Below are 13,756 nucleotides of genomic sequence, written 5' to 3'. Positions count from 1 at the left end.
CGGACTCATGGGGCTTATGCATCAGTCTGTCGTGTTATAATACACTTAGCAGCACTCTGTAAATACATTCGAAATTACGGCATTTTAAGAAGCACACACACACAACATGCACATGGTAAATTAGAGTCAACAAAGTCACTAAATAGCTTCAATCATTTGTTTAACATCTTAAACGGTCACATACACACAAACCTCTGGCCTTACAATCCTGAAAAATGCATTAGAGAAAAGCCTAAGCTGCTTGGCTTATTCACATTCTGTAGTTAGGCTTTGACACAGGCCTCTTAAAAGTGAAAAATGTTGTGAGAGCCTGTTGTTATAACAGTGTTAATGACTGATATTTGTCATCTGAACAAATATGAGACTTCTAATGCAATACAACATTTTATATTGACTTTATAAATGTTGTGTTGATACAAAAACACAATCTGTCCATTTGCATTTTTGGTATATAAATGTGTAGATTTATGAAACTAGTATAAATCTAATTTCAGTCCAATTTTCAACCTTTTGTGTGTGTTTTCCACATATACAGTATATGATTACAGTCTACTTTTTACATATTTACTGTGATAATGAATAATGGTCAGTTTTGTGAAACACAGATTAGACTCAACTGTAAAAATCTGAATCCTCAGAATTCCTTGCCCTCTCTTCCTCTTCGTTTTATTGTCTCCTCAGACAAAGGTATGATATGAATGTGAGTGTCTACTTCCTGTGTTTGTCCACAGCTCGGCCAAAATGTTGATGACTACAGAAGGACAGAATGTGCCAACCACATTCCAGCTATCAAGAACTTCTTTAAGGTACAGAGGATAAAAATGCATTTACTAATCTTTGGATTTCATTGTTCCTTTTGTATATTTCACCCAAATGTTTTACATACTTGGTCTTCACTTTTAGAAGACAGAAGGAGTATATTATATAAAAACAATACAAACAGGCTACCTGATGTTTTTTTTAATCCAAATTCCTGCAACATAGAAGAAAACTTATGTTCTGTTCTCTTTCATATCCCGTGGACTCTCAAATGCTATATTTACCCATGACAGTTTACTTTGCATTGTTTGGAGAGTTTCCTGTGCTCAGTCCACTTCCTGTTCTGTTGCTGTTTGCCCTGTGCATCATGGGTATGGCATGACGCTACCAAAGGGAGACGACTACGGTTAGGGTTGAAAGCTTTATTGTTTATGGTGTCATGCATAAGTACATCCCAAACTCAACCACTGACAGAGGAGACAGGAAGTTGAGAGAATGAACTGTATAAAGAAAGGAACTGATTAAAAAAATTATGAAGGCCTTTTAATTCTGAATATTTTTATCCTGCAGGTGCTGCATAGTTGTGTATATGTAACTCTGTCACTACTACATGTTTTGTTGTTAACACTGGACAAGACACAATGGAAACATTAACATTTTAGTCTGACCAGGAGAGGGTTAACTGACCCCTAAGTTTACTGGTTTCCATATAAAGGCATCACCCAGTCAACTGCACAAGCATTTCTGGAATGTTTGTTGTTTTTTGACCCTTTTTAAAAAAAAACAGCAAATGCAGAGTCTGGGATTTTGTGAGCTGTCTGAAAGCCCCCAACCCCTCTCTAAGACAGAATGAGTGTGCATGTGGTTGTATCTATGCACACCCTTGGGTCTTACACATGTTTGTGTGTGATTTTAGGATGATGATTAGATGGTGAATATGCTGTGGGGTGAAGGAAATCCCTCACTTTGCTGAATTGTGGGAAAATTGTAACCTCTAACACTCCATACATTCATAACCAGACAGATGCAACTACACTGTAAACACCCTGTAGTTCTGTCACTTTTGTCCTCAGAGGATAAAAAAAGAACAGACAGAATTTGTTGTAAACCACACTAAATTTAATTAATTGAATGTGGTTTTGTCAGTTTTAGATACAATAGTTTCAGATTGTTTTACATGACTCAGCACTGGAAATTACTTGTATTGAATGATTCAAGCTGGTAAAGAACATAGCGTATCACCGTGCACCTTGGACAACACAGTCAAGCATATGGATTGTATTTGCAGAAATATCCTGACCTGACGACCATGGTGATGATAAATAACTATGCTGTGTGTCTTCCATTCATGGGTTCTAAGCAAACGCGACAGTTTCAACACATGGTTAGGGTCAATTTTAACCATGTCTCTCATCTTGTTTGTTATTCATTTATTAAAACGTACAATAAAATTCTTTCTTTCTTTCTTTCTTTCTTTCTTTCTTTCTTTCTTTCTTTCTTTCTTTCTTTCTTTCTTTCTTTCTTTCTTTCTTTCTTTCTTCTTTCTTTCTTTCTTTCTTTCTTTCTTTCTTTCTTTCTTTCTCTCTCTCTCTCTTTCTTTCTTTCTTTCTTTCTTTCTTTCTTTCTTTCTTTCTTTGTGTTTCCATCTCTTTGGCTTGATGTACTGCATGTCCCAGCTAGCAGTGAGGGGGTTTTGTTAAGGCGAGTCTGTAGCAGAACATTTGGGCGTGTTACTCGCTGTATGTCAGTGTGGCAGTAAGTTATGAAAACCAAAATATCAATAGGTTGCGCATTTTTCCATTGTTCCACTTCCACTGAAATGAATACAGCTGAGTCAGAAAAGCATGTGTGTGTTGTAGACAACTAGTAGTAAAAATAGGCAATTGAGAAGGTATAGTATCTAAAATCTGATAGCTCTAAAACATAATAAAGACCAGTGGGGATTAAAAGGAAGCACTGAATAGCTGAATGTTTGTTTTCCCACCACTGTAAAATCTAATATATCCTCCCATCTAATATGGTGACATGGCCTGGAGCTAACTGAAGCTATCTCGTGAGATGAAGCAGGAGGCAGAGAAGTACAGTATAATTATTTAGACAAAGAGTAAATATCCTTTTCAGTCAAGTCACTTAACACTTCATCATTTGCATCTTTCATTTTGTTCAGACAAATCCCTTGGAACTGGTCAAGTTTAAGCAAATCACTTCAACTGTAATGCCACCAGGTCAAAATAATCCACTGCCACAACTTCTATATTACTCTTATCAATACACCATAGGCTCAAATATTATCAATATTATATTTAAGAGGAATATTTAAGTTCAAAACAAGGCGACAACTTCTAAATAAAGATATTTATTGTAGGTGGTCCATCAGTTCAATTGGGACACACACAAAAATCCTAAGGGTATGACGTAGAGCAGAGCAGAAAGTTTGTGCAAATTTAACTGTTCATTTTTCAGACGAACACAAGGTTTTGCCACAACATGTTTTGACTGTCACCTGCCGTCAAGCATCAACTGATGGCTGTGTTGTGTTGCCCTTTCACAAAACTCTTTTACCTTACACTTGTATGAAGAAAAAAAAAAGAACCATTAAATAGTAATTAAAAGAAAATTAAATAAACTTAATTGAACTAACTTTGCTCAACCTGTCCATAGCAGATGTATGGATATTACTTCAGGTCACCAGTATGATAAATTCTAAAGAGACATTAGGATCTCATGTAACATCCCGCTTTACCCTTTGAAAAATCATGGACATGAATAGGGCATGTGAGGACACATTTTGGATAAAGAATGAGGTTTTCTTTTGTAACAACACTGCAATAAAAAAAACAAACAGTTGCTAAGGTGGAGCTGACGTGTGACGTATTTACAATAAATCTAATCTAAGAATCTGAATAAAATACTCCAGCATTCTGATGGGGAGCTGTGAAAGGATTATATTTACAATACAAACATATGTTACAGGGTTGGAACAACATGAAAAGGAAAGAGATAGGAGCAGTTTGGGAGTGGGGTCGGGTTGATTTAATCTCCAACCTCAACCATATCAGGTTGTGAAAAGATTTGGCTGTGAAAAAAAGTTAGAGGTGATTTGCAGTAAGATAAAACAGTCTGTTCTCTGCTTTTTGACATGCAGCTTATATGTTACTGGTAGTCTTAGCATTTTCAGTCTGTATCTAAATGCTGTAAGTCCATACACATACACTGATTGATAGTATGTATTGATAACATGGGGCACATACCGTCTACATGAGGGCCTCGGTGTCAGTAAGAAGCCAACAAAGTGATTTTCTGCTTGTGTCTGTCTAAACTGCACAGTGTTGCTCAGAGCTTTGCTGTAGATTGTGGTTTTGTCTGTTTCCATGATTTTACCAGTGTCCCTCACACAGCTCAATGGGTTGCCTGTCTGGTGTGTGTGTGTGTGTGTGTGTGTGTGTGCAGTTGGCAGTGACAGCTAGAGTGATATGGATTATACACTGCACTGACAAGTATTACAGGGCGCAGTGAGTGCTCTGTTCAGTGTCAGTGTCAGTGTTGTCACTCAGATAAAGCTGTGGTTTCCTGTTGGAAGCCGACAGACCTGGCCCTCCATCAAGAAGTGTGGACTTACTCTCCATGGAAAATTTCTGAAGCCAAACACAAATGGCTCTCTGCATACATAGACATGCACCATGGTAAACACATAGGAGTTCAGCCCCAGATATATTTATATTCCATAAAAACATGAGTACTGTAACGTGTTTGTTGTTTATGATTCTTAAATATAACTGTGTTTTTCAAGTCTAAGAAAAGCCCTTCGGTTTAACTTTAAGTATTGAGCTAATTTTGCATTTTAAGTTAACATCTTTCACGTTTGTAGACACATGCCTCTATTACCTTTCTCTTCTCACATTTTCTGTTTCACCCCCTTGTTTCCCTTTTTTTCTGATCTCCCCCTCTGCAATCCATAGCCATCCAAACCAAAGCATTCCTATCCTTGTTGAAGCCAGGGAGTATTTTTGTTCTCTCATAGCTCTTATAACTGAAGCAATTGCACAACTGTTTGGCCACAAGTTTGCATAACTTCAAGTCAGACCAAATGAAACCAAGAGAGGGACTGCGTGCACTTGTGTATGGATTTCCTGCCTTAGTATGTTTTTTTTTTTTAACCTTTATTTAACCAGGTTAGTTGAGAACTGATCCTCATTTTCAATAACGACCTGGACATATATAGAGACGAACAACCAATCACTCACACATTCACACCTATGGGCAATTTAGATAACCAATTAACCTACTAGTGCATGTCTTTAGATGGTGGGAACACCCCGCAGAAAGGTTCCTAGTGTTGGAACCGAACTCAGGACCTTCTTGCTGGTACCGTCTTCACCATGCTGGGATTGGCTGCAGTGCATTATGCATTGATTGGGTGTATTTTATTTTATTTTTTTATCCCTGCCTTTGTCATATTGCATAATTTTCTTTCCATGGTCTTTGTGTTTCAGGAAGCACATGTGTTCATTGGTGCAGAAAAAGAAGAGGATGTGACAGAGGAGAGAATAAGAGCTGAACTTAGCAAGGCCCAAAACAATGCTTCTACACAGTGGGTAAGGAGGAGCTCCAGATCTGCGGACAAGGAGGAGTTAGTGGTAAGTCTGCTGTGATACCAGTATTTTCCATAAGATGGAGACAGAGACTATCACATATACATTTTCACACCCTGGATTTTCACTGACCTCAATGTTATGCTTTAATTTGGCTGTCTTTGTCATAATTAATTTAATGAAATTGATGAATTTCACATGTTATTAGGTTAAAACACTGAAATATATTTAGTGGAAATAGTTCAAGCAACAATAAAATGGCTGTATTAAAAGATGTAACTTTTCCCTGTTTCTCAAAATAGGGCACAAATTACAGAAAAACTAATGCTGCAATGGAGATGAGACTAATAAACAGAGACTCCTTTTGGGCACGTGCAGAGGTATGCAGAAGTATCTCTTTTTCTACCTGATTGTATTTCAGTGACAGAAAGGTTGGATGTTTGCTGTCATCAAGGAGGAGATTAGTTGGCTTTTGAGGTCTAATCTTTGCCCTCATTTTTCCTCCCCTTGTTTGTCAGCGTGAAGAAGAAGAGAGGAAAGAAGAAGAGAGGAGAAGAGCAGCAGAGGAGAGACGACGGTTAGAAAGAGAAAGAGTTTTAAAGGAAAGAAAGGATGCAGAGGAGAGAGATCGAAAGATGAATGAGAAACTACAGATGATAGAAGAGCAAAGGTTGGATCAGTCTTGAAATAATGCAAATATTGCCCTCTAGTGGCTGTATGTCACATAGACTAGATTCAAATACCTATTGAAGTTCTGTGTGAATAAATTTGTGTCTTGCAGAAGAAAACAGGCCGAGCAAGAAGAAGTACTGCGCAGACAGGAGAAATTAAAATGGGTGGGTGAAAATATATATGTGAGGATATTCACTAGAATTACATATTTTTTTCTGGAAAGATTTCATACCAGGTTCTCTGCTGTCTACATGTTTTCACCACATAAATCTGAACTCAGTGGTGTTGCAGAAAGTAAGGCAATGGATCAGGCCTGACACTGAAGCTGTTATTGTTAATGGGGACGTTAAATGACATTATGGCTGCATATAACATTATAACTAGACTGACTATTTGATCTATGAGATGGCCAAGGTTATCTGCTAATGCATTGAGACTCCTAATGGATTTACACTTGCATAGAAAATACAACAGTGGAATACCTTTAGTGCATAAAGCTGATCTGTCTCTTTTGTGTAATAAGTGTTCTATGACCGACACACATAATATGTATATATATATATACATATATATATATATATATATATATATATATATATATATATATATATATATATATATATATATATATATATATATATATAGTACAAATGAATACATTCTTCTGTGCACATGAAGAAAATTGCTTTGCAGTATAACATCCCTGTCTTTTTCTTTCTTTCAAAGGTATTTTTATTGATGACAGAACATGAATAAAACAATCACTATACAAGAAGATCATTTTTGATTTTCTGAACAACATCCACCAATGATGCAACACATAACCTTGCCCAAACATGGACAAACACAAACAACCACTGAAAAAAATTGTGGAAAGACAGAATGAAAATTAAAAAAAAAAAAATTACCTGCGTTTTTGCCATCAGAGTAACAACCTTTCAAATAAGGGAAAAAGAAAGTGTCTACAAATATGTGCAATTTGTCTATTTAGTACTGTCCAGATTAATATGTAAATAGGACATCTGCTGTGTCTCTGTACTACAGGAACAACAACAGAGGGAGCATGAGGACGATATGAGAGCTCGTCTTAGAAGGAGTGAATCCATAGAGAAAGCAGCAGTAAGTAAATGCAACAATAACATATCATCCTGAAGAGTGAATGTAGCTTTAAGGACTTACTATTGTCACTGAGTTTTGAAAAACTACTCTCTGAGTCTAAATCTATTAATTTATGACAAATTACCTGTAGGAGGCAGCAGCATTAGTGTCCCAACGCTCCATGAACCCTAGGGAGTTCTTCAGGCAGCTGTCATCATCATCATCACAGAGTCCCACCAGCCCTGGATCGTCTCGTACCGGTGTGTGCTTTGTTTGTGAACTTTAACAGAAAGTATTCCTAACAAATTTACTTGAAGATTCAGACAAGTTCTCAAAAAAAAAAGAGAGAGTGAATTGCATTACTTTCAGTTTGATGTCTTTGGTTATGTGCCTCAGCTGCGCAATGTATTTTCATCAACTCTGAAATGTTGAAATGTTTTACAACTCTCCAGGCAAACCATTCAGACGATACCAGCGCAGTCTGACAGACACCGCCTTCATCTTCTCTAAGGCTGAAGAGAGCACATCGTCCTCCCCTCGCAGTTCTCCCCTTGTGTCACCCTTTTCCCGTGCCCCTCCCTCTCCTTTCTACCGTACTACATCTCCCCCCACGAGCCCAGATTTCCGTCCTGTCACATCGCCACAAAGGCCCAGAGCCCCCATGTCCCCGCCTACATCGCCACTCCGCCCTGCCCCTCCAGCTTTAGACCTGCCCAGCGTTCCACAAACCAGCGGCCAAGTCAAGGCCGTGTTCGAGCCCAAAGCACCGTCGCCAACAGAGCCGTCTGCACCTCCAGCCTCCCCGACTCTCTTGGCTTCCTTTTTGCCCAGTTCAGAAAAAAACACTTCCTCTCAGTCACATCCAGAAGCCCTGCCAGCCTCACCCCCAAATTCCCCAGCCCAGCCAGAGCACTCAACTTTCTGCTTTGAGTCTGGTTTAGCTCTGCAGGCTCCAACGGCTCCTCTTCCTGAGAGACCGCAGCCAAACACAGGTAAGACCGCACACCAAACGCAGATACGTCATCATCTTGTTGCTTTTTAAAGTAACCATAAACAACAATATAGCCAATTAGGGTAATGATATATATAACATATAAAAGATGACATATAAAAAAGCTCATAATACCCTGTTCATTACTCCGTTGTGTTCCAAAGGCATTAAATGTTAAAATCTGGGTTTTAAAATTTTATTACAGGCTAAAGTGACTTGCCAAAACCTACTCAATGTGCTCCAAGTTGTCTAAAGTAGCAAAAGCGAGTATGAATCACTGTGTTGTTAAACAGAAACGACAGACTATATTTGTACATGCCGTTCCCTAAAATAATCACTACTCTTTACAATAGAAAATTCAAAGTCAATGTACAACAAGAACTTATGAGCTCATGTTTTCAGACATATTTGACCTGTGGTGGCACATTTATAATGTACACGGTTCAAAAAAAAAATCACCAGTTGTGTTTTTAGTTTTTTTGTATTGTATAATTTTAAGTTAATACATCTTTTCACAGCTGCTGAGCAGGTTGCAGATATTGGCTACAAAGTGCAGGCTGTGCTGGTGGAAGAGGATGAAGAGGAGGAGACGGAGGTACAAGAAGAAGACAAGGAGGAAACACAGCCATGTGCGGTGAATACGGTAAAAGAAGCAGAGGAGCTGGAAAGTGAGGAGAAGGAAAAGGAGGAGGAGAAGGGAAAGGAGCAGGAGAAGGAGGAGGAGGAGAGGGAGGAGGAAGAGCAGGAGGTTGAACAGGAGCAGGAGAAGAAGGTAGAGGAGGAGGTGGAGGAGGAGGAGGAGGAGGAGGAGAAGGAGGAGCAGCCTGAGGAAGAAAAGGAAGAGGAGGGATTGAAACAGGAATCTGAACCTGCAACACTGGAGGAACCAGTGGAGTTTGTTCAGGAAAAAGAAGAGGAGGAGGAGGAGGAGGAGGAGGATGAAGCTGAGGAGGTGAATGACCAATCAAAAGACAGTCAGGCCCCTGCTGAGCCTGTCGAGCTTCCACTAGAAGATGAAGACATATCAATCACAGGTAGCTTCATTCTCCACCGATGTTTACATTATTCACTGTTGCCCATAAAGTTGGAATAATTTCGATTCCTCTTTTTATTCCTATTTATACACATCAGTAATCACCTTTGTTCAGGCACAATGATTACATACTGAGTCCCAGTTACACTTTATCTATCAAGAATAAATCACATTGTCACGATCATTTCATGAGAAGAGGTAAAAAATATTTTATTCCAGCTTTATTGCCAACAGTGTATAAGATGTACACATTGTAAACAATATGAACACTGCTTTTCATAAAATGTTTTACACTGATGAAAGGTTATGATAAAATTTTTTATTTCAGATGCCAAAACAAATTGTCAGGAAATCAAACTTGGAACTGTAGATGTGTCAACCAATGTGATCACAAATGGAGACAACACGCAGGAACAGAACGGCACAGGTTTGACAACAAATGGGTTTAATTACACAGTACAAGCCTTACTGCACATTTTAAACAGCTGAAAACTACACTGTTGGTGCAAATGTGATGAATGTTTTTTTTTTTTTTTTTTTTTTTCACACTGGTGTTCCCTAGAGCACCCTCCGAGTCCATCTGACACTGATCTCAACTCCCCAGAGCCAGTTGTATGCAATGAACTCCACAGTACAGAGGAGGAAGATGGTGTCACTGAGAATGAAGATCAGCAGATCTCAGAAAATGGACAAGAGGTATTTAATTTACAAACACCTACTGTAACAACTAAATATTCTAGCTCATTTGTACAAAAAGTTAACTAAATCTATAAAAAGCTCAAATTCTATAGGTGAATACTGTGAATTTGTTGGTTGTTGGTTTTCTTTTTTTTCTTCTCGATTTGATTTATCAAATATATAAAATATATAGTATCAGCAGCTTTGTCATTTGACAGTAAAGTTCATATGAAGGCAGCTCCCATGAAAATAATGTCATAGTAATTTTCCAATTTTCTGCAGCATTTCCTGATTACAGCCTTCCTGTGTCTCAGTTTCCTTCCCACTTACCACTTTACCTCTACTTCCTTTCTATAGGTTTTAGCCGAGCAGCAGATGTGTGTAAGAGCTCTGTATGACTATCAAGCAGGTAAGCTGCCTTTTAGAGGACGACTGTGAAGCATGTGCACATTAAGTGCCTCCACTTACAGTGATTGCACTATGATTAGTGGGTCTTCACCATGTTATCTTGTGGCTCCCATAGAGGACGAATCCGAGATCTCCTTTGAACCTGGTGACATCATCAGGGATGTGGAAACCGTGGACAAAGCCTGGTGGAGGGGATGGAGCAAAGATGGCCGTCAAGGCTTGTTCCCTGCCAATTATGTGGAGACAATATAGACACACACAGAAACACCCATTCACACACTCAGGGAAACCAGCTCCCCTTTACGTTTATGTTTTCACCTTCATCCTCCCACTGAAACTTTGTATTTTCTGTTGTAAGAAGCTTTAAGAAAAAAAGCAACTTCCTTTTTTGACATTCTCTGAGAAAAACAAAATATTCTCACAAGTTTGCAGAAATTATCCAGCCTCATTTGTTTTGTACAAAACAGTTGAGACCTTTTCTTGGACCAAAATAACTTATTTTCCTATTGAGATACAGTAGAAATGATGGTGGGAGTGAACAAAAAACAATGACAAATGATCACAAACTTGCTTTTCTCACAAGCAACACAAACAGATTTTTGTAGTGTATAGGCCTTTTTTGATCCACTCATATAACAAGCATTACATTCAGCTCACAGTTTGCTTTATGTGTTACATTAAAAAAAGGAAAAAAAAAAAAAAATCCTGCTCTTGACTGGTATATATGTATAATCAAGATACATATCAGACATCATCTTATTATCATCCCATATTTCCTGAGTTATTTTGCTACACTGTGTTTGTTATTGGCACTCACAGCTATTTTAATTTACCCACTGAAAACCAGATGAGCAACATCATAACGAGATAAACAAACAAGGTAAAAAGGCACTGTACTGATATGTGTATGTCTATCACTTTTAAAGACTGGGTTATATTTTTTCATAAGGTGATGCCGTTTCATTTATCATATGATTAAGTCTTACCTTATTTTTCTTAGATCTTAAAATTTTAAATCGTGTTGACACAAACGATTCAACAAAACTATCAAGTTTAATCTCCTGTAATATCCTAATACATTACACTGTATATAAGAATGTATAGAAACATCAAAGACCTTCTCTTTTTCTATACTTGGCTTGAATGTTTGTTTTGTTGTATACTTGTTTGATGGTATGTACGTTTCTTTCTATTTACTCCAAACTTACAAATATACTGCATCTAAAAACACATTTATTAAAAGCTTTGACTCTTTATTTAAAAATGAATGTACATTCACTGTTTTCTGTTCATGTATTGCGTGTCAGTTGCCTCTCTGATACATTTATGGACAAATATCTGGAAATAAACAAATTCAGTCTGTATTTTAAAGGAAGAAATCTTAAAATCTTAAATATTTTGCTACTTTTGTGTAGCAGGTGTCGTGTCAGTTGTTAAGTCATCTAAAAAAAATCATAATTTGTCCAAAAAAACCCCACATTTTGATTTTCATCCCAATTGTACAATTTCTTTGGATGTTTTCACTGCCTTTTGATGCATTTCCTCCACATTAATATGAAGTGGTAAGAAAAAAAAAAAAAGTTCATGAACTGCAGTACTAAACTTACAGCTATAGGTGGAGACATCGTCTTTCCCAGTGTGCCACTAATAACATTGTTGAGAGGGAGCTCACTGAAATGAACGGATTCCTCAGGACAAAAGGCAAAATATTTTGACAGGCAGAGAGGAGGCTCATTGTTACACACATTTTAGAAGTGGGATATCCAGACGTTTCCAAAGCTAAAAATTGCTAATGCTGCTACACCTCAAACAGGATTTTCCTCAAGGGTAATAATGATTGATTAAATATGACATTAATATTTCTTAACCATACACCTTTAATATTTTTGGGGAGGGGGCCCTGGTTATGCTCTTGTCGTGCCAGTTCAATAACAGTGTTTGGCAGCTCCGCGTCTGCTTTGAAATAGAGAGGTAATGTTTGACATGGGTCTCATCCCGCTTGAACTGATGCCTGTTGACAGACTGACTAAATCTATCCAGGAGACTCTTCTGCTGAGGTTATTCCAGAAGGCTAATCGTCAGTGATATGTGTGAAAAGGTGATGAGCCTCTTATGAAATACTAATTGGAATGCGGGCAGAAAACCATGAAAAGCTTAAATGAGGAAGTTGAGAGACAGGGAAAAAAAAAATAGTTAATTTATATGAAGGCAGAGAAAGGAAGGTCAGAACACTAACATGTGTAATTTTCCATTTGTGTATGTAAAAATATAATAAGAGATGGGCTAAGACAGAGTGGACATCTGCGTACAAATGGTGTGAAGGCAAATCCGTTTCGACAGTTGTGTCCCCCCTTTGTCCCATTTTGCCACGTCCCCGTTCCCATGGTCATCCCCACGACTCAAGTGATCCCTTGTCTCTTAAGATTAAGCAGAGTGATAGAGAAACACCAGCTAATGTGCCACTCAAATTTCCCTTCCCCTTTGTCTGTAGGCTGTTCCTTCTGTGACCCTCGTCAGTAAAAAAACCTTCGACTAGGGTGCTAAACTAGCAGAGACAACCCCCCTCCTCTCCTCCTGACTTTCCCTTTATCTCTTATTTAACTGACAGACCCTATCTGACCGGTGGAGGGCTGACAAGTGTGGGATAGCCGAGGTGAAGTGGCGGTAGGGAAGTGCCACTCATTGTAGTGTTATCAGCACAAAGGCCAATGACAGAACCCTAATCTGACCTGGCTGCTGATGGCTTGTGGCTGATTGGCTGCATTTCTGCTCTGGAGCAAATCCTAGCAACGCCAGTGATGCTCGGAGGAGAGAATAAGCTCGGACACACACAAATGTATGCATGTGGGCACAGATGCGCACACGTACATGTACACACAGCCACCGACACCCACTATTCTTAGACTCCATTTCAGAAGCAACCTTCTTCTCCTTGCCACTCTTCAACCCCTGCCTGTCATCATCTAACTAATAGTTTGCTGCAACTTTTTGTGATTAATTACATGTTTGGGAGAGGTGTCAGTTTACTGGAGACAAAAATCTTACCACAGCATTCTTATAACCCTGTGTTCTGACTTTCCTCACTACTAGAGCTGCGAGCACCTGTGTGCAAGTGAGTGGAAATAGGACTTGTTTTCTTCCTGGCTCACTCTAAAAGCAACGAAACATGTGAAGGATAGGGTTGCAGTCTCTCTTCAGGGCTTCAAGTTACCTTACACTGTCTTTGTGCTAGAGAGAAGCCTGGTTGGATGTTACTCACTCCAACATTTACAGTATCCACAGAGGTGTGCTTTCATGAAGCTTTAGCAGAGCACAGGCATGCAACGCCGCTCTTAAAATAGCTCAAAAGCACCTGTCTTTTCCCTTAAATAAAGTGTGAACATCTGTATGTTACTGAGGACACTTACTAAGTAAACTGCATTTTCCTATTGCTTCATAATTTTTACAGGGCAGGATTTATTTTTTAAAAGATTTTATCCAATAGATCAAATATCGCCTAGCAGAAACTCAGACATAGAAACTACT

General features: G+C 38.5%; 1 protein-coding gene across 2 annotated transcripts in view; it reads left to right on the top strand.

Moving 5' to 3' along the window:
• LOC115426166 (drebrin-like protein A) overlaps nt 1-10,991 on the top strand; it is a 34,277-nt gene extending 23,286 nt beyond the window's left edge. The window contains exons 4-16 of one of the 2 annotated variants that reach the window (XM_030144162.1): nt 732-806; nt 5,253-5,396; nt 5,654-5,731; nt 5,870-6,021; nt 6,133-6,187; nt 7,068-7,142; nt 7,273-7,381; nt 7,574-8,113; nt 8,631-9,146; nt 9,474-9,572; nt 9,750-9,841; nt 10,181-10,232; nt 10,347-10,991. In XM_030144162.1, the coding sequence (XP_030000022.1) occupies nt 732-806; nt 5,253-5,396; nt 5,654-5,731; nt 5,870-6,021; nt 6,133-6,187; nt 7,068-7,142; nt 7,273-7,381; nt 7,574-8,113; nt 8,631-9,146; nt 9,474-9,572; nt 9,750-9,841; nt 10,181-10,232; nt 10,347-10,483 (2,124 nt within the window). In that variant the 3' untranslated portion in view covers nt 10,484-10,991. Of the gene's footprint in view, nt 1-731; nt 807-5,252; nt 5,397-5,653; nt 5,732-5,869; nt 6,022-6,132; nt 6,188-7,067; nt 7,143-7,272; nt 7,382-7,573; nt 8,114-8,630; nt 9,147-9,473; nt 9,573-9,707; nt 9,842-10,180; nt 10,233-10,346 lie in introns of both variants that reach the window. The other variant, XM_030144161.1, reaches the window with a different exon arrangement.
• The last annotated feature ends 2,765 nt before the right edge of the window (nt 10,992-13,756 follow it).

This window comes from Sphaeramia orbicularis, chromosome 9 (assembly GCF_902148855.1).
Source record: "Sphaeramia orbicularis chromosome 9, fSphaOr1.1, whole genome shotgun sequence".
Classification (NCBI taxonomy): domain Eukaryota; kingdom Metazoa; phylum Chordata; class Actinopteri; order Kurtiformes; family Apogonidae; genus Sphaeramia; species Sphaeramia orbicularis.
The sequence above is the reverse complement of the archived record's forward strand: the minus strand, read 5'-3'. Positions and strand labels throughout refer to the sequence as shown.